At 48.5% G+C, this 22,458-nt stretch overlaps 2 protein-coding genes across 3 annotated transcripts in view; one reads left to right on the top strand and one right to left on the bottom strand.

Moving 5' to 3' along the window:
* Positions 1-2,333: 2,333 nt before the first annotated feature.
* Positions 2,334-8,844, top strand: WASHC1 (WASH complex subunit 1). Of its 2 annotated transcripts, none has more exons than XM_073650296.1 (11): positions 2,334-2,445; positions 2,716-2,869; positions 4,791-4,902; positions 5,066-5,212; positions 5,334-5,470; positions 5,553-5,688; positions 5,761-5,968; positions 6,046-6,204; positions 6,296-6,454; positions 8,078-8,146; positions 8,350-8,843. In XM_073650296.1, the coding sequence occupies exons 2-11, from the start codon at positions 2,730-2,732 to the stop codon at positions 8,487-8,489; spliced, it is 1,407 nt and encodes a 468-aa protein (XP_073506397.1). In that variant the 5' UTR covers positions 2,334-2,445; positions 2,716-2,729; the 3' UTR covers positions 8,490-8,843. The 2 variants fall into 2 exon arrangements, with proteins under 2 accessions (XP_073506397.1, XP_073506398.1); XM_073650297.1 differs by having other exon boundaries at positions 2,344-2,485; positions 8,350-8,844.
* The window catches only part of DDX11 (DEAD/H-box helicase 11), a 132,258-nt gene continuing 118,373 nt past the window's right edge, over positions 8,574-22,458 (bottom strand). Inside the window, exons 26-27 of the mRNA XM_073650295.1 lie at positions 9,193-9,347; positions 8,574-8,713 (exon numbers count right to left, since the gene is read on the bottom strand). Of these exons, the coding sequence (XP_073506396.1) occupies positions 8,684-8,713; positions 9,193-9,347 (185 nt within the window). The 3' untranslated portion in view covers positions 8,574-8,683. The remainder of the gene's footprint in view (positions 8,714-9,192; positions 9,348-22,458) is intronic.

The raw sequence follows: 22,458 nt of genomic DNA, 5'->3' as shown, positions 1-22,458 counted from the left end.
CAGTCAGTGGGTACACAGGTATCACACAGGGTAGGATTAGATACAGCAGACAGTGGGTACACAGGTATCACACAGGATAGGATTAGATACAGCAGTCAGTGGGTACACAGGTATCACACAGGATAGGATTAGATACAGCAGTCAGTGGGTACACAGGTATCACACAGGATAGGATTAGATACAGCAGTCAGTGGGTACACAGGTATCACACAGGATAGGATTAGATACAGCAGTCAGTGGGTATACAGGTATCACACAGGATAGGATTAGATACAGCAGTCGGTGGATACACAGGTATCACACAGGATAGGATTAGATACAGCAGTCAGTGGGTACACAGGTATCACACAGGATAGGATTAGATACAGCAGTCAGTGGGTACACAGGTATCACACAGGATAGGATTAGATACAGCAGCCAGTGGGTACACAGGTATCACACAGGATAGGATTAGATACAGCAGTCAGTGGGTACACAGGTATCGCACAGGATAGGATTAGATACAGCAGTCAGTGGGTATACAGGTATCACACAGGGTAGGATTAGATACAGCAGTCAGTGGGTACACAGGTATCGCACAGGATATGATTAGATACAGCAGCCAGTGGGTACACAGGTATCACACAGGATAGGATTAGATACAGCAGTCAGTGGGTACACAGGTATCACACAGGATAGGATTAGATACAGCAGTCAGTGGGTATACAGGTATCACACAGGATAGGATTAGATACAGCAGTCGGTGGATACACAGGTATCACACAGGATAGGATTAGATACAGCAGCCAGTGGGTACACAGGTATCACACAGGATAGGATTAGATACAGCAGTCAGTGGGTACACAGGTATCACACAGGATAGGATTAGATACAGCAGTCAGTGGGTACACAGGTATCACACAGGATAGGATTAGATACAGCAGTCAGTGGATATACAGGTATCACACAGGATAGGATTAGATACAGCAGTCAGTGGATACACAGGTATCACACAGGATAGGATTAGATACAGCAGTCAGTGGGTACACAGGTATCACACAGGATAGGATTAGATACAGCAGTCAGTGGGTACACAGGTATCATAGGATAGGATTAGATACAGCAGTCAGTGGGTACACAGGTATCATAGGATAGGATTAGATACAGCAGTCAGTGGGTACACAGGTATCACACAGGATAGGATTAGATACAGCAGTCAGTGGGTACACAGGTATCATAGGATAGGATTAGATACAGCAGTCAGTGGGTACACAGGTATCACACAGGATAGGATTAGATACAGCAGTCAGTGGGTACACAGGTATCACACAGGATAGGATTAGATACAGCAGTCAGTGGGTACACAAGTATCATAGGATAGGATTAGATACAGCAGTCAGTGGGTACACAGGTATCACACAGGATAGGATTAGATACAGCAGTCAGTGGGTACACAGGTATCATAGGATAGGATTAGATACAGCAGTCAGTGGGTACACAGGTATCACACAGGATAGGATTAGATACAGCAGTCAGTGGGTACACAGGTATCATAGGATAGGATTAGATACAGCAGTCAGTGGGTACACAGGTATCACACAGGATAGGATTAGATACAGCAGTCAGTGGGTACACAGGTATCACACAGGATAGGATTAGATACAGCAGTCAGTGGGTACACAGGTATCACACAGGATAGGATTAGATACAGCAGTCAGTGGGTACACAGGTATCATAGGATAGGATTAGATACAGCAGTCAGTGGGTACACAGGTATCACATAGGATAGGATTAGATACAGCAGTCAGTGGGTATACAGGTATCACACAGGATAGGATTAGATACAGCAGTCAGTGGGTACACAGGTATCACACAGGATAGGATTAGATACAGCAGTCAGTGGATACACAGGTATCACACAGGATAGGATTAGATACAGCAGTCAGTGGATACACAGGTATCACACAGGATAGGATTAGATACAGCAGTCAGTGGGTACACAGGTATCACACAGGATAGGATTAGATACAGCAGTCAGTGGGTACACGGGTATCACACAGGATAGGATTAGATACAGCAGTCAGTGGGTACACAGGTATCACACAGGATAGGATTAGATACAGCAGTCAGTGGGGTACACAGGTATCACACAGGATAGGATTAGATACAGCAGTCAGTGGATACACAGGTATCACACAGGATAGGATTAGATACAGCAGTCAGTGGGGACACAAGTATCACACAGGAGAGGATTAGATACAGCAGTCAGTGGATACACAGGTATCGCACAGGTTGTATCTCAGCCTTCCTGTGTGCCATGGCAGCTACAAGCAGCAGTGAAGGAAGTCACGTGAGCTCGGTCACATGACCCCCGGCTGGGCGGGGCGCCGGAGCACGTGACCTGTCATACGGCGGCAGCAGCAGCCGGAGGCTGCAGAGTCCCGGGGACGAGGCGGCGGCTGTGGTGTACGTGTCTGTGAGCGGGGCCGCTGCGCAGCTCCAGCAGGTCACAGCCCCTCAGGCAGGAGGTCCCCTGCTTCTGCTCTCGGCTGTGGGGGACTACAACTCCCAGCACCTCCTGTCAGACACAGGTTGCTGCCGTGCTGGGGGTCGCGGCCTCCCGCGTCTTCCTCCTCGCTGCTCTCAGTCTGGTGTCGCTGATAGCTCCTGTGTCAGTGGGGGGCTGCGGGATGAGGGGTCTGGTGCTTATAGTACAAGTCTCTGTTCTGTCTGCAGGGGGCGCTGTCGCGATGCCTCAGAGGATGTCCATGGAGCGGCAGGCGTACTCGGTGCCGCTGATCCAGCCGGATCTCCGCCGGGAGGAGACCATCCAGCAGATCACCGCCACCCTGCAGCACCTGCAGTCCGTGTCCAACGACATCTTCAGCAGGTAACCAGTGCAGGGGTGCTGCGTACCCAAAACGGGCGCCTCGTGATCCAATGACCGGTGAACTGCAGGTAGGTTCTATCAGCACAATCTGAGGTGGCGTCCACTCCCTCACCTGCAAATTAGTAACTTGATGCAGCTTCGGATGGAACTGGAGCAGAGATGTATCTAGGCCTTCCCGCACCTGACTGCAGGCCTCTGAATTCTCACAGCAGCACTGCACTAAGGCTATGTGCCCACCATGCAGAAATGCTGCAGATTTTTTACGCTTCTCCCTGGCAGGAAAAATGCGTGCGGATGGTGCATGCGGATTGTACATGCGGATGGTGCATGCGGATTGTACATGCGTCTTTCCCACCTGGTCGAATCGTTTGTCAAGCGTTCTTCACTTGCATTTCCGCATGCGGGTTATCAAGAGCTTTTAGCATCACTTGGAAAGTGCTTGACAACTTGTTTTCACTATATAAATCCATGCAACTGGCAACCAGCATATATAGTGTGACCAAGTAATAGTTAAAAAAAAAAGAATAAGAATGGTGAAAAATAAAGATTATACTTACCTCCGATGTCCCCCGGTATTTTCTCCGTTCCGTCCGGTTTCCCTAGTCGTGTCCGGCCTTGCTCAATTCATTTTCATTGAATGAGGCCACGCATGTCTAGTCGGCATGTGACCGCATGTATGTAAATTGCACCAGAGAATCCTGACAGCGAGCAGCGCGCACTGTGAGAAAGGAGAAGTCTGCAGTCACATAGAATCACTGCAGACTCTGCACAAACCTGGACAATTCCTCTAATGCTCCAGAAATAAAAACCTGAGAATTAGTATCACAAAAACGTTTCCATCCAGGTGCCGGCTAGATGAAGACTCCAGAGACCACGTCTTTCTTTTCTTCTCCATCTGGTCCAGACGCCATGATGACTCTTCCCCTCCACAGCCGTCTCTGCAGACTTCCATCTTCTCCGGTCTTCTGCAGCACATCCCGACACAATGCCCTGAAAGATAGTGTCATTACAATGCCCTACGCTGAGCCCCGGAATAAATAATTGCCCTGCGCTATATTCCCTGCACAAAATATGACCCCCACAATATACCCCTCTTATGATACATGCTCTCTACACGGCCCCCTCTTTACCACGCTGGGACCCCTCTTTACCACACTGGGACCCCTCCATGACTTACTATCCCTTCCTGGCTGTGCCCTTACACTGTCACCCCATACTACCCCCCACACTACTCAGTCTCTATTCTGTGCCCACTCACACTTTTCTACCCATACTGTCTCCTCACACTATTATTCTCGTCTCCTCACACATTCCCCCCTCCCTTCTCATACTGTGTCCGCGCGCGCACCCCATCACGCTCGCTCCCCATACTGTGTCCGCGCGCACACTCCATCACCCTGTTTTAACCCCCGTGCGCACACTCCATCACCCTGTTTTAACCCCCGCGCGCACACCCCACAGAATAAATCTCCCCAACCACATCGAATAAACCCCCCTCCACACTGAATAAATAGCCCTTCCCCTCACTGAATCTTCAGTGTCTTCAGCTTCATAGCGACAGGATCACTTACCACCGATGGTTTCCTCTCTTCTGGGCGCTGGCGAGTGACGTCAGCATCAGCAGCGTGATCACATGACCTGATCACATTGCTGGTCTGAGCTGACGGTCAGAGATTGAATTGTACTCTTGTCTGAAAGACGCGAGTACAATTGTTCACCGGGAGCTGGCGCTGCAGCTTCTGTGAGCCGGGTGTCAGCTTCACACTTGGCTCAGAAAACAGCTGAATCCCGGTTCGGGGAGGGGGCGCGGCAGAATGCAGCTGGCGGGGAAGACACCTCGGTCTGCCGCGTTAGGTGGTCTGACAGTGCCACCCTGCTAGTGTCACATCGCAGTTAACTCTTGCCTTTCCGCCCTGCTCAGGATCTTGCAGCGAGTGGAGACCAACAGGTCACAGCTGAAGAACATCAACGATAGAGTCCGGTTGGCGCAGGCCAAGATCGAGAAAGTAAAGGGCAGCAAAAAGGCCATAAAGGTGAGCGGTCCTTAAATGTTGCGCGCCTCCCTCTATGCCCGTCTACCCCCGTAGCGTGCCGCCCTCTATGCCCGTCTCCCCCGTAGTGCGCCACCCTCTATGCCGGTCTCCCCCGTAGTGCGCCACCCTCCGTTTTCTCTCCTCCCTGAATTATTTCCTGCAGGTTTTCTCCAGCGCCAAGTACCCCGCTCCGGAGCGTCTCCAGGAATACACGTCCGTCTTCTCGGGGGCGGATGATCCGTGGTCTGAGAAGCGAGCGAGACACAAGGTTCAGAGCAAGCACCGTCCGCTGGACGAGCAGGCGCTGCAGGTATCCATCGTGGCCATTTCTAGGCCGTTCTTGCTGTGCAACTTTGGGATGTAGCAGAGCTGAACGCTCGGATCTGCTTCATCAGTACTTTCACTGATTGTCGTCCATCCGTTTACTACAGGAGAAACTCAAGTACTACCCCGTATACGTGGGCCCGAAGGGGCAAGAAGAGGAGGCGGCGGAGGAGGGGCTGGGCAGCCTCCCCCGAAACATCAACTCCGTCAGCTCTCTGCTTCTCTTCAATACAACGGAGAACCTGTGAGTGAGCGAAGGAACCGCGCCGAATGTTGCATGCAGCTCTGGCAGTGACTGGAGGATAAGGCTGCTCTTGTCCCTGCAGGTATAAGAAGTACGTGTTCCTGGACCCTCTGGCCGGAGTGGTGTCCCGCACTAACCAGCCTCTAGAGGGCGATGATGAGGACCGGCTGTTCGATGCCCCTCTGTCCATCTCTAAGAGGGAGCAGCTTGAGCGGCAGGTGAGCAGGGGAGCAGCGGCGCCCGTCTGATTGCACCGCCATGTCTTACTATCGCGCTTCGCTTCCTTCTAGACGGCGGAGAATTACTTCTATGTTCCAGACCTTGGAGAAGTCCCTGAGATCGACGTTCCTTATTATCTGCCGGACCTGCCCGGGGTGGCGGACGACCTCATGTACAGCGCCGACCTGGGTCCTGGCATTGCCCCTTCTGCTCCTGGGGGGCCGATCCCGGAGCTGCCCACCTTCAGCACTGAGGAGGTCCCAGAGCCATCGAGGCCCGGTACAGATTCTTCTAGGTGGAACATTGATATAATCAAGTATCTTTTTTATGGATTTATTAACCCTTTATTATTCCAGATGTGCAAGATGGCCGACTTATGCCGCCACCACCACCGCCGCCTCCTCCCCCACCTCCTCCGCCCCCTGCAATGCCAGCCATTGCTCCCCCAGCTCCGCCGCCTCCTTTGCAGACCACCTTACCTGTGCCCAGCGGAGCGGACAATACTGGGGACCCTGGTACGGAGCGACCATCTCTCTCCAAAACCCCCCCCCGTGGGCATCGGGCTGGGCACTGGCCCATAGTCTCATCTGTTTACTTCTATTCCAGCTGCCATCCAAGGAGCCCCCAAAGAGGTGGTGAAGCCCTCCGAAGGCCGCGCTTCACTCCTGGAGTCCATCCGCCAGGCGGGCGGCATCGGGAAGGCCAATCTGAGGAGCGTGAAGGAGAAAAAGCTGGAGAAGAAGAAGATGAAGGAGCAGGAGCAAGGTGACACCTGGGGGGCTGCACGGGCCACGAGGTTTGGTTGACAGGAGATTAGCTGCGCCAGCGCCGAGGTGCTGCCAGGCAGACGCCGGATCGTGCGCAGCAGCGGCTGGTACTTGGCAGATGTCCTGGCTCTGAAAACAGCTGCCAGCCGCCGATAACGAGCCCGACAGTCAGCACGGGGGGCTCCGCTGCGTCTGAACGCTCCAGAGGGGTTCATTAACTCTTTATATGGTGGAGACTATTCAAATGCTTCTCTATTGTCATATACAGTGACATGTATAAGTTTGTGCACCCCTGGTCAGAATTCCTGTTATTGTGAACAGTGAAGCAAGTTGAAGATGAAATGATCTAAAAGGCCTAAAGTTACAGATGACACATTTCCTTTGTATTTTAGGTCATATCTATCTCTATATATTTCTTCATCTTTTACATTTTATATTACAAAAGAAAATGGGCCGATGCAAAAGTTTGTGCCCCCTGCATGGTCAGTACCTAGTAGCGCCCCCTTTTGAAAGTATCTCTGCTTGCAAACGCTTTTTGTAGCCAGACAAGAGTCTTTCTATTCTTGTTTGAGGGATTTTCCTCCGTTCTTCCTTGGAGAATTCCTCCCGTTCTGTGACATTCCTCTTGCACGTTCTGCTATTTTGAGGTCTATCCACAGATTGTCAATGATGTTCAGATCAGGGGACTGTGAGGGCCATAGTAAAACCTTGGTCTTGCGCCTTTTGAGGTTGTCTATTGTGGATTGTGACGTGTGTTTAGGATCATTATCCATTTGTAGAATCCTCTTTTCACCTTCAGCTTTTTTACAAATGGTGTTATATTTGCATCAAGAATTTGATTGAATTGAATCCATTTTTCCCTCTACCAAGTGAAATGTTCCCCTCGTGCCATTGGCTGCAACACAACGCCAAAGCATGATTGATCCTCCCACATGCTTAATGGATGGCGGGATGTTCTTTTCCTGACATTCTGTGCCCTTTTTCTCCACACATACCTTTTGATCATTGTGGCCAGGGTTCTATTTTACCTCATCGGTCCACAGGACTTGTTTCCACAATGCATCAGGCTAGTTTAGATGTTCTTTTGCACTCCTGCTGCTGAATTTTATGGTGAGGACGCAGGAGAGGTTTCCTTCTGATGACTCTTCCATGAAGGCCATATTTGTGCAGGTGTCTCTGAACAGTAGAACAATGTAACAACTCCAGAGTCTGATAAATCTTTTTGAAGATCGTTTCCAGTCAAACAAATCCTAAGAGCAGCTGTCACTGAAATGTTGCTTGGTCTTCCAGACCTTATCTTGACCTCCACTGTTCCTGGTAACTGCCATTTCTTAATTATATTTCGAGCTGAGAAAAGGGCAACTTGAAAACGCTTTTCTCTCTTCTTATATCCTTTTCCTGCCTTGTGGCCTCCACCATTGTCAGAGCTCGGCACCTGCTTAGAAGACTCCACGGCTGCTGGTTTTTGGCACAAGGTTAGAGGAGGTTTTTATAAAGCCGGGACATTTGCATCACGTGTCCTAACGAATATAGTGAACAAACCTTTACGTGCCGCTGTATCTCTAGAGGATAGGATGATGGGAGTGTTAGTTTCTCTGATGCCCTATGTCCCATCTTGCAGTGAGGGCCACCGGGGGCGGCGGAGACCTGATGTCCGATTTGTTTAACAAGCTGGCGATGAGACGGAAAGGTAAGAGTGCGGGTAATGGGGGGTGGAGTATGGGGACGGTCAGATCTCTGGTGGTAAGTCTTAGCGCCACCAATGTCTGGGGCGAGACTGCATCGTTTAGTGTACGCAGCATGCGAAGCTAGCACACTGATTGGGGGGGGGGGGGGGGTCGGGAGCCTCTTTTAGGACATATTCACACCTGCCTGTCGTTGACTCTTTCCTAGGTATCTCAGGGAAGGGCCCGGCTGCCGGCAGCGGAGATTCCCCTGCCGGAGCGTTCGCCAGGATTTCCGATACTATTCCACCCCTTCCCCCGCCACAAATGACGCCGGGAGAAGCTGATGAGGATGAATGGGAGTCCTAGGTGGTCACTGGCCGGTGGAAACATCCCGAGACTGGAGCGAGGATGATGCCTGCGAGTCACAGAGAGAAACCATAAGATCCCGCAGGAGATTTCATACAAGTTTAATCTTACAAAATAAATAGTGAACGACACGGCGGCCGGTGATTTCTCGGGGATGCGATGGCCGGTGACTACTAGGGGACGCGGTGGCCGGGTCAAGATGGCGTCTTCTTCATCTGGAAGAACTGTAGAAGCAAAACCGGTTACAGGCTCGGCAGTCATAGCGGCTTAGAGGATGTTTTCTCCATCCTCACTTCATCTCCTGTATATCAGCATTTAAAGGGTCACTTCGATCTATAACCCCCCCCCCCCATTACCATATACTTATAGGGGTCCTCCGAGCCCATGTAAATAAAGCTCAATGCTTTGTGAAAACTTGGTCTGTAACTTAATACTTGTGATTGCCTTTCTTCAGATCCTAATGTCGCCTCTGCCTATACTTAGAGGGGTTCTCTAGCGCCATCCGGAGCTGCACGTTGCAGGTCGTCAGTACCGCACCCCTACCTCCAGTGCCACCCCCTAATGTCTTCCTGCAGGTGGTGTCACATGGATGAAGGTCCCAGACATTAGTCCCTAAACATCCTCATTCTGTTGGTTTGTCGCCCCCTATCTGAGGTCATGATGCGTCGCAGCAGGTGTAATATAAGAGTCTGTGGCTACAAACCTTTCTAATGGAGGCAAAGGCGGGAGCGAAGGCCGGTCTGACCTCGGTGCGGCCGCGGATCCACTGCGGTAGTTTACCGAGGATCGTCGGTCTGGAGTATCTGTGGTCTAAGAGGACGATGCTGGCGAAGTCACCGCGGTGCCGGATGGCTCGTCCTGCCGAGATAACACACTGTAAGCGCCACCTTAATGCCCGTGTCACCAGCTGGCCTCACAGCGAGGGCCCGACCCGCTAAAAGTCCACTAATGACTTCTGCCAAGACTTGAATCAATCGAGACAAAGGTAAGAAAGAGCTCAGCAAAGCTGAGGACTAAGTATGGGGTCTATGGAACAGAAGAATAGAGGCAGATGGCGCCTACCACCCGGGGGTGCGAGCTCAGCCCAATCATCAGCATAGGGAGAGCGAAGCCAGAGAACCATGGCAGCTCCAGAGGTGATTCCAGTATGCTACACTGAAGGCAGGGTGTTGGCTGTTTGGAAAGGAGATGACTTTTACAGGTGGATCTCACAAAATTAGAATATCATCAAAAAGTTAATTTATTTCAGTTCTTCAATACAAAAAGTGAAACTCGTATATTATATAGTCTTTACACACAGAGGGATCTATTATATAGAGTCATTACACAGAGGGATCTATTATATAGAGTCATTACACGCAGAGGGATCTATTATATAGTCATTACACGCAGAGGGATCTATTATATAGAGTCATTACACCCAGAGCGATCTATTATATAGAGTCATTACACCCAGAGGGATCTATTATATAGAGTCATTACACCCAGAGGGATCTATTATATAGAGTCATTACACGCAGAGGGATCTATTATATAGAGTCATTACACGCAGAGGGATCTATTATATAGAGTCATTACACGCAGAGGGATCTATTATATAGAGTCATTACACGCAGAGGGATCTATTATATAGAGTCATTACACGCAGAGGGATCTATTATATAGAGTCATTACACGCAGAGGGATCTATTATATAGTCATTACACGCAGAGGGATCTATTATATAGAGTCATTACACGCAGAGGGATCTATTATATAGAGTCATTACACACAGAGGATCTATTATATAGAGTCATTACACACAGAGGGATCTATTATATAGTCATTGCACACAGAGGGATCTATTATATAGAGTCATTACACGCAGAGGGATCTATTATATAGAGTCATTACACACAGAGGGATCTATTTCACGTGTTTATTTCTGTTATTGTTGATGATTATGGCTTACAGCCAATGAAAACACAAAAGTCATTATCTCAGTAAATTAGAATACTTTATAACAACAGCTTGAAAAATGTTTTTAAAATCCGGAATGTCCTTCTGAAATGTCTGCTCAGTAAATGCCTCAATACTTGGTCGGCTCCTTGTGCATCAATTACTGCATCAATGTGGCATGGAGGGATCAGCCTGTGGCCCTGCTGAGGTGTTATGGAAGCCCAGGTGGCTTTGATAGCAGCCTTCAGCTCGTCTGCATTGTTGGCTCTGGGGTCTCTCATCTTCCTCTTGGACATTACCCCATAGATTCTCTATAATAGATTCTCTATGGGGTTAAGGTCAGGCGAGTTTGCGGCCAATCAAGCACAGTGATCCTGTTGTGTGTAAACCAGGTATTGGTACTTTTGGCCGTGTGAACAGGGGCCAAGTCCTGCTGGAGAAGGACATTTCCATCTCCATAAAGCTTGTCGGCAGAGGGAAGCATGAAGGGCTGTAAAATGTCCTGGTAGACGGCGGCGCTGACTTTGGTCTTGATAAAAGAGGGATTTTTGGTACTCACCGTAAAATCTCTTTCTTGGAGCCTTCATTGGGGGACACAGGACCATGGATGTATGCTGCTGTCGCTAGAAGGTTGACACTATGCAAAAAAAAGGAAAATAGCTCCTCCTCCGCAGTATGCACCTGCCTACAGGCACCAAGCTCACCAGTTAGTGGCTAGAGCAGTAGGAGAAGCACAAAATAACCAACTATGTAATGCCCAACGGGGCACAGTCATGAAAAACTAAATGAGATGGCCAACAGGGCCAACAGGACATATGTCCAAACACAGGGAGGGTGCTGTGTACCCCAATGAAGGCTCCAAGAAAGAGATTTTACGGTGAGTACCAAAAATCCCTCTTTCTCTATCGCTTCATTGGGGGACACAGGACCATGGGACGTCCCAAAGCAGTCCCTTGGGTGGGAGAACAGAAGACAGTCACAGACTAGGTCAGACTTCGGCCACTGCCGCCTGCAGGACCCTCCGTCCAAGACTGGCGTCAGCCGGAGAATAAGTGTGGACCTTGTAAAACCTTGAAAAGGTGTGAAGAGAAGACCACGTTGCGGCCTTGCAGATTTAAGAGGCCGAAGCCTGGTGGAGGACCGCCCAAGAGGCCCCCACCGCCCTGGTGGAGTGAGCCCTTTCCCCGAGAGGGGGAGGTTTGCCCGAGATGCGAAGTGCCTCCAAGATGGTCGAACGTATCCAAAGGGCGATGGTTGACTTGGAAGCAGGGAGACCCTTGCGATGGCCCTCAGGGATGACAAAAAGGGCATCCGAGCGCCAAAGGGAGGCCGTTCTAGAAATGTACACACGTAGAGCTGTGACCAGGTCCAGTTTGTGCAGGGACTTCTCCCGTGGATGCACTGGAGCAGGGCAGAAGGAAGGCAAAACAATGTCCTCATTGATGTGAAAAGCGGAAACCACCTTTGGTAAAAAAGAAGGAACCGGCCTGAGCACTACTTTGTCTTGATGGAATACCAGAAAAGGCGACAGACAAGAGAGGGCTGCGAGTTCTGCGACCCTTCTAATAGAGGTAACAGCCACCAGAAAAGCCAACTTCCAGGAAAGAAGAGAGGCTGGAATGTCCTGAATGGGTTCAAACAGAGGCTGTTGTAGGACGCTTAGGACCATATTAAGGTCCCATGGTTCCACTGGAGGGCGATAGGGGGGCGCCAGGTGGGCCACCCCTTGTAGAAAGGTCCTGACCTGAGGACGGCTAGCTAAGTTACGTTGGAATAGAATGGACAAGGCCGAAACTTGGCCCTTGAGAGTGCTGAGAGATAGTCCCACCTCTAGGCCGGACTGAAGAAAGGCCAAAATGATTGGCAAAGAAAAGGACATAGGAGTCAGCTGATCCTGTTCGCAGTGCCGAAAAAAAGTCTCTCCAAGTTCTGTGGTATATGCGCGAGGTAGCGGGTTTTCTGGCGTTAATTAGGGTCTGAATGACATTGTCAATAAAGCCCGCCGTCTTCAACACCGCGGCCTCAACGGCCATACCATTCAATTCAGAGAACGAGAACTCTGATGAAGAATAGGACCCTGAGAGAGGAGGTCCGGACGGTCTGGTAGTCTCCAGGGGGAGTCGACAAGCAGATTTACCAGATCTGCGTACCAGACGCGTCTGGGCCAATCTGGGGCCACTAGAAGAACTGGTACTCCCTCTGTCTTGACCTTCTTGATGACGCGAGGGATCAGAGGTAGAGGTGGAAAGAGATAAGGCAGTTGGAACTGTGACCATGATATGACTAGCACGTCCTGGGCGATTGCTAGCGTATCGCGGGACCGAGCTACAAAGGCCGGAACCTTGTGGTTTAACCGGGACGCCATGAGGTCGACGTCTGGTGTGCCCCACCGTAAGCAGATTTGGTGAAACACATCAGGATGGAGAGACCATTCTCCTGAGGCGAGGCCCTGCCGACTGAGAAAGTCGGCCACCCAGTTGTCGACCCCTGGAATGTGGACTGCTGAGATTGCCGGGACCATCTTCTCGGCCCAAAGTAGCACTCTTGCCACTTCTTTTAGGACAGGCTTGCTGCGCGTTCCTCCCTGATGGTTTATGTATGCCACTGCCGTGGCATTGTCGGATTGTACACGGACTGGGGACCCTGCCAGGATCTTCAGCCAGTGACGCAACGCCAGGTAAATCGCCCTTATCTCCAGAATGTTGATGGGGAGAGAGACTTCGTGGGGGCTCCACCAGCCTTGGACCGTGTGTTGTAGAAAGACTGCCCCCCAACCGATGAGACTGGCATTGGTCGTGACCACCTGCCAGCGAAGCGGAAAGAATGATCTCCCGGGTCTGAAGGAAGAAGGGCGGGACCACCAGGTTAGTGACCGTCTTACTTGACGAGGCAACTTGATGCGTCGATCTAGAGATGACGGATTCTTGCCCCAAGCTGAGAGAAGGGCTAGTTGAAGGGACCAGGTATGGAACTGGGCAAAAGGAACTGCCTCCATGGCTGCTACCATCTTTCCCAGGACACTCATGCATAGGCGAAGGGAGTGTGGACCTGGGTCGGAGAGGATGTGGATTCCTTGTCGTAGGGAGTTCATCTTTTCCCTTGGAAGGAGGACCCGGGCACGGGTCGTGTCGAACTGCATCCCTAGGAAGGTTAAGCGTTGGGATGGGACCAGGGAGGATTTGTCCGTGTTGATCAGCCAGCCTAACCGGGAGAGAGTGTTCAAGGTGATCTGGAGACTGTGGAGACAGTCCCTGAACATAGGGCCTTTGATTAACAGGTCGTCGAGGTAGGGTATGATTACAATTCCCCTTGTTCGAAGAATGGCCATAACTGTCGCCATCACCTTCGTGAAAACCCTCGGGGCTGTGGCGAGACCGAAGGGGAGGGCAGTGAACTGGTAATGCGCGTTCTTGAAGGAGAAGCGAAGGAACTTCTGATGTGACGCGCAGATTGGGATGTGAAGGTATGCATCCTGAATGTCCACTGAACATAGATATTACCCAGCCTCCATCGAGGCGATTACCGACCTGAGGGATTCAATCCTGAACTGTCGGATGTGTACATGTCAGTTTAGCTGTTTGAGGCCCAGAATCGGACGTAGAGAGCCGTCCTTTTTTGGGACGACGAAGAGATTTGAGTAAAAACCGGAAAACCTTTCCTGAATGGGAACCGGGACTATGACTCCTGAGCGTAGAAGAGAAGTGATGGCTTGGAGAAAACTGGGAAGCAGAGATGGTTGTGGGGGGCGGGACCTGAGGAAAAGTGATCGTGGGCTGGAATCGAACTCGATTTTGTATCCGGAAGTCACAATTTCTTTGACCCAGGCATCTTCTATTGCCGGGAGCCAAGAATCTGTGAACAGAAGGAGACGGCCACCCACCCTGGGAGAAGTTCCAGGTGGGAGTGACCCGTCATGTTGAGGAAAACCTGTTGGATCGTGATCCAGAGGACTTGGAGGAGCGACTCCTTGGGTGCCAGTTAGGCGTAGGCCTAAAGAAGGGTTTACGACTGTCCCGCTGTGCTGGAATACGGTCCTGTTGAGAGGAGGGGTTCGGTTGAGCGAACTGACGAAAGGACCGGAACTGAAGGGGACGTCTCCTAGGAAAAGGGCGTTTGGGTCTGGGCTGGGAGCTGCTCTTACTCCCAGTAGCATCAAAGATGATCTGGTCTACCTTGGAGCCAAACAGCCTGGAACCTTGAAAAGGAAGATTAGTTAGAGATCTTTTGGAAGCCGGGTCGGCGTTCCAGGGTTTAAGCCAAAGAATTCTACGTAAGGCAACGAGATTACTGGAAACCCGGGCTGAGCATGCAGCGGAGTCAAGGGACGCCGTAAGCAGATATTTCCCGGCGAAGCCGATTTGATCGGCTAAATCGTCCGGGGAGGCCCCTGCTAGGATGCCCTGTCTGAGCTGTTTGGCAAATGCGGACACCGCTTTTGATACCCAAGTTGAGGCGAAGGAAGGGCAAAGAGAAGTGCCCGTAGCCTCAAAGGCTGACTTAGAGAGGGCCTCAACTTGTCTATCCGTGGTATCCTTAAGGGAGGAACCATCCAGAAGACACAGTACCGTCTTGGCGGAAAGGCGAGAGACGGGAGGATCCACAGATGGTTACTCCATCCATTTGCTGACAAGGTCGTGGTTAAAGGGGTATAGGACGTTTAACTGTTTCTTTCCTGTAAAGCGCTTTTCTGGATGCTCCCACTGCTTTTGAAAAACTCTGTCAAATTCTGCATGGTTAGAAAAAGTGCGTGCAGGACGCTTAATCTTTTTGAAGGAAACTGAGTAGTCCCGGGACGGGCTCTCGTCTTCTGTAACATGCAGAGTCTGATTGACAGCCGTTATAAGGCTGTCTATCATGTCCTGGACCATGGAATACTGGTCTGAGTCAGAACCAGAGTCTGAATCTGAAGCAGAGTTAGATCCCGGGGCGACCTCCGGGGAGGAGATGTGAGACACAGGGGGCATCTTGGAGTCTGGAGAGCTGGAGGATGAGCTTGTGTGAATCCGTTTCTGAGAACATGCCGTCCGTCTGCCCCTGTGAGGATGGGGCAGGGGTGCCTGCGAATCGTCTGTGGGGACGTTCGGAGCGCTGGTGGCCGTGGATAACATAGGCAAACGTTCCGGCAAGCGCTCTAAGACCTGCACCAGAGATTGAGAAACCTTGGTGAGGTAAGAGACAGACTGTGACATAGCAACAGCCCACTCCGGAGGGGAGGGGGTTACCAAGTCCTGAGCGGCGGGGGGATCTTGGGGTGCCAGCATGGCGGGAGGTTTGCAGGTCGAGCAGAAGGCCGTAGAGAGACCCGCGGGCCACTTACTACCGCAAAGAGCACAGGCGTAGTATATGACAATGTAATAGGGACGGACTGAGGGCTCCCTGGGTTTGGGCATATGTGCCTGTCCAGGGATATTGCGGAGGGGAGCGCTGTGAGCAGGGAAGGGTGGGGGGCTTGTGTCCGGACAGAGCCTACCCGATCCTGCGGAGAAGCGGTCCCGTGTCCCCCTGAAGGCTCTGGAGGTGAGGTTGGAGAAGGTCACAGTAGGTGCTGACGGAGTAGGGAGCTGTGAGCGGCAGAGCGATGGCATCGGTGCAGAGGACGCTCGTTGATGACGGAGCGCGTGACGCTCCGAAAGGCAGATGGGAAGGGGGGCGGGCTTGAGAGGCCCCCCGATGATAGGTCCGCAGAAAGGCACGAGGGCGTGACGGAAGCGTCACTATGCCCCTCGGTCCTGATTGGTCAAATAGGAGGGGGCGTATGGGCGTCAGAGCGGGACCGCCCACAGGACACGCCCCCCCCCGTTGGAGAAAAAGCGCGTCAGATTTGCCGCGCGTAAGGGAGAAGAAGGAGGACGTGGCCCAGGGAAGTGCTGTTAAGCGCCATGTTTGGAGCGGGGGGGAGGGGGGGGGGGGAGACCGGAGGCTGGTACCCGGAGCTTTGAGTCAGTAGCTGAGTCCGGTAATTGTCCGTTCCTTTCACCTCCTGAGGATGGTCTCAGGATGCCTTCCTGGATAGGAGGGGATCCTGGCTTTTCATCCTTCCCGCACTGTCCAGTCGACGGTGTCAACCCCAGAAAACTGGGGGAAGGTCACCCGCAGGGACCACCGTCTCCCTCCCAGGCCGTTCCGAGGAGGGGGGCTGGGGTGGGGAACAGGCTAGGACTGGCCACCGAGATCACCCTGAGACACCCTAAGGTGACAGGGGATAAGTCCTGCACAGCGGGTCCGAGAGTGGGCAATGTGGGGGTAGCCACATTGCTCTCCCGGTCGCTAGTGGGTTAACAGGGGACGCAATGTGCCCTGTTAGCCTGAAGAGCTGTATCTGAAAGAGAAAAAACAAACATTAATAAAACACAACAGGGTTGGATCAGTAGGATCCAGGTCTACCTCCTACAGACACTAAGCTTAAACTGGTGAGCTTGGTGCCTGTAGGCGGGTGCATACTGCGGAGGAGGAGCCATTTTCCTTTTTTTGCATAGTGTCAACCTCCTAGCGACAGCAGCATACACCCATGGTCCTGTGTCCCCCCATGAAGCGAAAGAGAAACACAGTGGACCTCCACCAGCAGATGACATGGCCCCCAAACCATCACTGATGGTGGAGACTTCACACTAGACCTCCAGCAGCTTGGATTGTGGCCTCTCCACTCTTCCTCCAGACTCTGGGACCTTGTGGAGTGTGTCAATGACTGCCTTCTGGACATCTGTCAAGTCAGCAGTCTTCCCCATGATTGTGGAGCCTACTGAAACAGACTAAGGGACCTTTTTAAATGCTTAGGAAGACTTTGCAGGTGTTTTTTGTTAATTATTTTAATTTACTGAGATAATGACTTTTGTGTGTTCATTGGCTGTAAGCCATAACCATCAACATTAACAGAAATAAACACGTGAAATAGATCCCTCTGCGTGTAATGACTCTATATAATAGATCCCTCTGCGTGTAATGACTCTATATAATAGATCCCTCTGCGTGTAATGACTCTATATAATAGATCCCTCTGCGTGTAATGACTCTATAGAATAGATCCCTCTGCGTGTAATGACTCTATATAATAGATCCCTCTGCGCGTAATGACTCTATATAATAGATCCCTCTGTGTGTAATGACTCTATATAATAGATCCTTCTGTGTGTAATGACTCTATATAATAGATCCCTCTGTCTGTAATGACTCTATATAATTGATCCCTCTGTGTGCAATGACTCTATATAATAGATCCCTCTGTGTGTAATGACTCTATATAATAGATCACTCTGTGTGTAATGACTCTATATAATACATCCCTCTGTGTGTAATGACTCTATATAATAGATCCCTCTGTGTGTAATGACTCTATATAATAGATCCCTCTGTGTGTAATGACTCTATATAATAGATCCCTCTGCGTGTAATGACTCTATATAATAGATCCCTCTGCGTGTAATGACTCTATATAATCGATCCCTCTGCGTGTAATGACTCTATATAATAGATCCCTCTGCGTGTAATGACTATATAATAGATCCCTCTGCGTGTAATGACTCTATATAATAGATCCCTCTGCGTGTAATCACTATAATAGATCACTGTGTGTAATGACTCTATATAATAGATCCCTCTGTGTGTAATGACTATATAACAGATCCCTCTGTGTGTAATGACTATATAATAGATCCCTCTGCGTGTAATGACTATATAATAGATCCCTCTGCGTGTAATGACCCTATATAATAGATCCCTCTGCGTGTAATGACTCTATATAATAGATCCCTCTGCGTGTAATGACTCTATATAATAGATCCCTCTGCGTGTAATGACTCTATATAATAGATCCCTCTGCGTGTAATGACTCTATATAATAGATCCCTCTGCGTGTAATGACTCTATATAATAGATCCCTCTGCGTGTAATGACTCTATATAATAGATCCCTCTGCGTGTAATGACTCTATATAATAGATCCCTCTGCGTGTAATGACTCTATATAATAGATCCCTCTGCGTGTAATGACTCTATATAATAGATCCCTCTGCGTGTAATGACTATATAATAGATCCCTCTGTGTGTAATGACTCTATATAATAGATCCCTCTGCGTGTAATGACTCTATATAATAGATCCCTCTGCGTGTAATGACTCTATATAATAGATCCCTCTGCGTATAATGACTCTATATAATAGATCCCTCTGCGTGTAATGACTCTATATAATAGATCCCTCTGCGTGTAATGACTCTATATAATAGATCCCTCTGCGTGTAATGACTATATAATAGATCCCTCTGCGTGTAATGACTCTATATAATAGATCCCTCTGCGTGTAATGACTATAATAGATCACTGTGTGTAATGACTCTATATAATAGATCCCTCTGTGTGTAATGACTATATAACAGATCCCTCTTTGTGTAATGACTATATAATAGATCCCTCTGCGTGTAATGACTCTATATAATAGATCCCTCTGCGTGTAATGACTATATAATAGATCCCTCTGCGTGTAATGACTATATAATAGATCCCTCTGCGTGTAATGACCCTATATAATAGATCCCTCTGCGTGTAATGACTCTATATAATAGATCCCTCTGCGTGTAATGACTCTATATAATAGATCCCTCTGCGTGTAATGACTCTATATAATAGATCCCTCTGCGTGTAATGACTCTATATAATAGATCCCTCTGCGTGTAATGACTCTATATAATAGATCCCTCTGCGTGTAATGACTCTATATAATAGATCCCTCTGCGTGTAATGACTCTATATAATAGATCCCTCTGCGTGTAATGACTATATAATAGATCCCTCTGCGTGTAATGACTCTATATAATAGATCCCTCTGCGTGTAATGACTCTATATAATAGATCCCTCTGCGTGTAATGACTATATAATAGATCCCTCTGCGTGTAATGACTATATAATAGATCCCTCTGCGTGTAATGACTCTATATAATAGATCCCTCTGCGTGTAATGACTCTATATAATAGATCCCTCTGCGTGTAATGACTATATAATAGATCCCTCTGCGTGTAATTACTCTATATAATAGATCCCTCTGTGTGTAATGACTCTATATAATAGATCCCTCTGTGTGTAATGACTCTATATAATAGATCCCTCTGTGTGTAATGACTCTATATAATAGATCCCTCTGTGTGTAATGACTCTATATAATAGATCACTCTGTGTGTAATGACTCTATATAATAGATCCCTCTGCGTGTAATGACTCTATATAATAGATCACTCTGTGTGTAATGACTCTGTATAATAGATCCCTCTGTGTGTAATGACTCTATATAACAGATCCCTCTGTGTGTAATGACTCTATATAATAGATCCCTCTGTGTGTAATGACTCTGTATAATAGATCCCTCTGTGTGTAAGAACTGAAATTAATTAACTTTTTGATGATATTCTATTAGTGAGACGCTCCTGTATATTCTTAGTGACAGCCTCCTGATAGCAGCATATATCCCATGGTTCCTGTGTCACCCCAATGAAGAGTCCGAGAAAAGGGGATATATATAGTTAGCTATATATATATATATATATATATATATATATATATATATATATAAATATATATATATATATATTATATACACACACACATATACAGTGGGGAAAATAAGTATTTGATACGCCTCCGATTTTGTAAGTTTTCCCACCTACAATGAATGGAGAGGTCTGTCATTTTTATCGTAGGTCACTTCACCTGTGAGAGACCGAGTTTAAAAATAAAATCCAGAAAAATCACATTGTAGGATTTTTACATAATTAATTTGCATTTTATTCCATGAAATAAGTATTTGATACAATAGAAAAATAGAACTTAATATTCGGTTCAGAAACCTTTGTTACAATTACAGAGGTCAGACGTTTCCTGCAGTTCTTGACCAGGTTTGCACACACTGCGGCAGGGATTTTGGCCCCCTCCTCCATACGGATCTTCTCCAGATCCTTCAGGTTTTGGGGCTGTCGAGGGCAACACTGAGTTTCAGCTCCCTCCAAAGATTTTCTACTGGGTTCAGGTCTGGAGACTGGCTAGACCACTCCAGGACCTAGAAATGCTTCTTATGGAGCTACGCCTTAGGTTGCCCTGGCTGTGTGTTTCGGGTCATTGCCATTTTGGAAGACCCAGCCATCTTCAATGTGCTTACTGAGGGAAGGAAGTTGTTGGCCTAAATCTGGTGATACATGACCCCATCCATCCTCCCTTCAATACGATGCAGTCTTCCTGTCCCCTTTGCAGAAAAGCACCCCCAAAGTATGATGTTTCCCCACCATGCTTCACAGTTGGGACAGTGTTCTTGAGATTGTACTCATCCTTCTTCCTCCGAACACGGTGAGTGGAGTTGACATCAAAAAGTTCTATTTTGGTCTCATCTGACCACATGACCTTCTCCCATGCCTCCTCTGTATCATACAGATGTCATTGGCGAAATTCACACGGTCCTGGACATGTGCTGGCATGATCGGGGGGACCTTGCGTGCCCTGCTGGATTTTAATCCATGACTGCGTAGTGTGTTACTAATGGTAATGTGTGAGACTGTGGTGCCAGCTCTCTTCAGGTCATTGACCAGGTCCTCCCATGTAGTTCTGGGCTGATTCCTGACCTTTCTCAGAATCATCCTTACCCCACAAGGAGAGATCTTGCATGGAGCCCCAGACCGAGGAAGATTGACAGTCATCTTGTGTTTCTTCCATTTTCTAATAATTGTGCCAACAGTTGTTGCCTTCTCACCAAGCTGCTGCCTATTGTCCTGTAGCCCATCCCAGCCTTGTGCAGGTCTACAATTTTGTCCCTGGTGTCCTTAGACAGCTCTTTGGTCTTGGCCATGGTGGATAGGTTGGAGTGTGATTGATTGAGTGTGTGGACAGGTGTCTTTTATACAGGTAACGAGTTCAAACAGGTGCAATAAATACAGGTAATGAATGCAGAGTAGGAGGCTTCAACTAACAGGTCTGTGAGAGGCAGAATTCTTGCTGGTTGGTCGGTGATCAAATACTTATTTCATGCAATAAAATGTAAAAAATCATACAATGATTTATTTTCAGATTCTGTCTCTCACAGGTGAAGTGACCTACGATAAAAATTACAGACCTCTCCATTCATTGTAGGTGGGAAAACTTGTAAACTTGGCAGAGAATCAAATAGTTATTTTCCGCACTGTATATACACAGACACACATTATATATATATATATATATATATATATATATATATATATATATATATATATATATATATATATATATATATATATATATATATATATATATATATACACATACAGTACAGACCAAAAGTTTGGACACACCTTCTCATTTAAAGATTTTTCTGTATTTTCATGACTATGAAAATTGTACATTCACACTGAAGGCATCAAAACTATGAATTACCACATGTGGAATTATAGACTTAACAAAAAAGTGTGAAACAACTGAAAATATGTCTTATATTCTAGGTTCTTCACAGTAGCCACCTTTGGCTTTGATGACTGCTTTGCACACTCTTGGCATTCTCTTGATGAGCTTCAAGAGGTAGTCACCGGAAATGGTCTTCACTTCACAGGTGTGCCCTGTCAGGTTTAATAAGTGGGATTTCTTGCCTTATAAATGGGGTTGGGACCATCAGTTGTGTTGTGCAGAAGTCTGGTGGATACACAGCTGATAGTCCTACTGAATAGACTGTTAGCTGCTTTTTTCTTGCCATAATACAAATTCTAAGTAAAGAAAAACGAGTGGCCATCATTACTTTAAGAAATGAAGGTCAGTCAGTCCGAAAAATTGGGCAAACTTTGAAAGTGTCCCCAAGTGCAGTTGCAAAAACAATCAAGCGCTACAAAGAAACTGGCTCACATGAGGACCGCCCCAGGAAAGGAAGACCAAGAGTCACCTCTGCTTCTGAGGATAAGTTTATCCGAGTCACCAGCCTCAGAAATCGCAGGTTAACAGCAGCTCAGATTAGAGACCAGGTCAATGCCACACAGAGTTCTAGCAGCAGACACATCTCTACAACAACTGTTAAGAGGAGACTTTGTGCAGC

The sequence above is a fragment of the Phyllobates terribilis genome, unplaced genomic scaffold (genome assembly GCF_046119375.1).
Source record: "Phyllobates terribilis strain yellow unplaced genomic scaffold, ASM4611937v1 Scaffold_10__3_contigs__length_209671492, whole genome shotgun sequence".
Taxonomy (NCBI): Eukaryota; Metazoa; Chordata; class Amphibia; order Anura; family Dendrobatidae; genus Phyllobates; species Phyllobates terribilis.
Note: the sequence above shows the minus strand (reverse complement) of the source record. Positions and strands in the feature narration are given on the sequence as shown.

What these genes read in the sequence shown, in the direction of transcription:
- WASHC1 (XM_073650297.1), top strand. Translation starts at nt 2,730, where the DNA reads ATGCCTCAGAGGATGTCCATGGAGCGGCAGGCGTACTCGGTGCCGCTG. An exon ending in TGGACGAGCAGGCGCTGCAG is followed by an intron (nt 5,213 to 5,333) that starts GTATCCATCGTG and finishes CGTTTACTACAG; the next exon opens with GAGAAACTCAAGTACTACCC. An exon ending in GCTGGCGATGAGACGGAAAG is followed by an intron (nt 8,147 to 8,349) that starts GTAAGAGTGCGG and finishes ACTCTTTCCTAG; the next exon opens with GTATCTCAGGGAAGGGCCCG.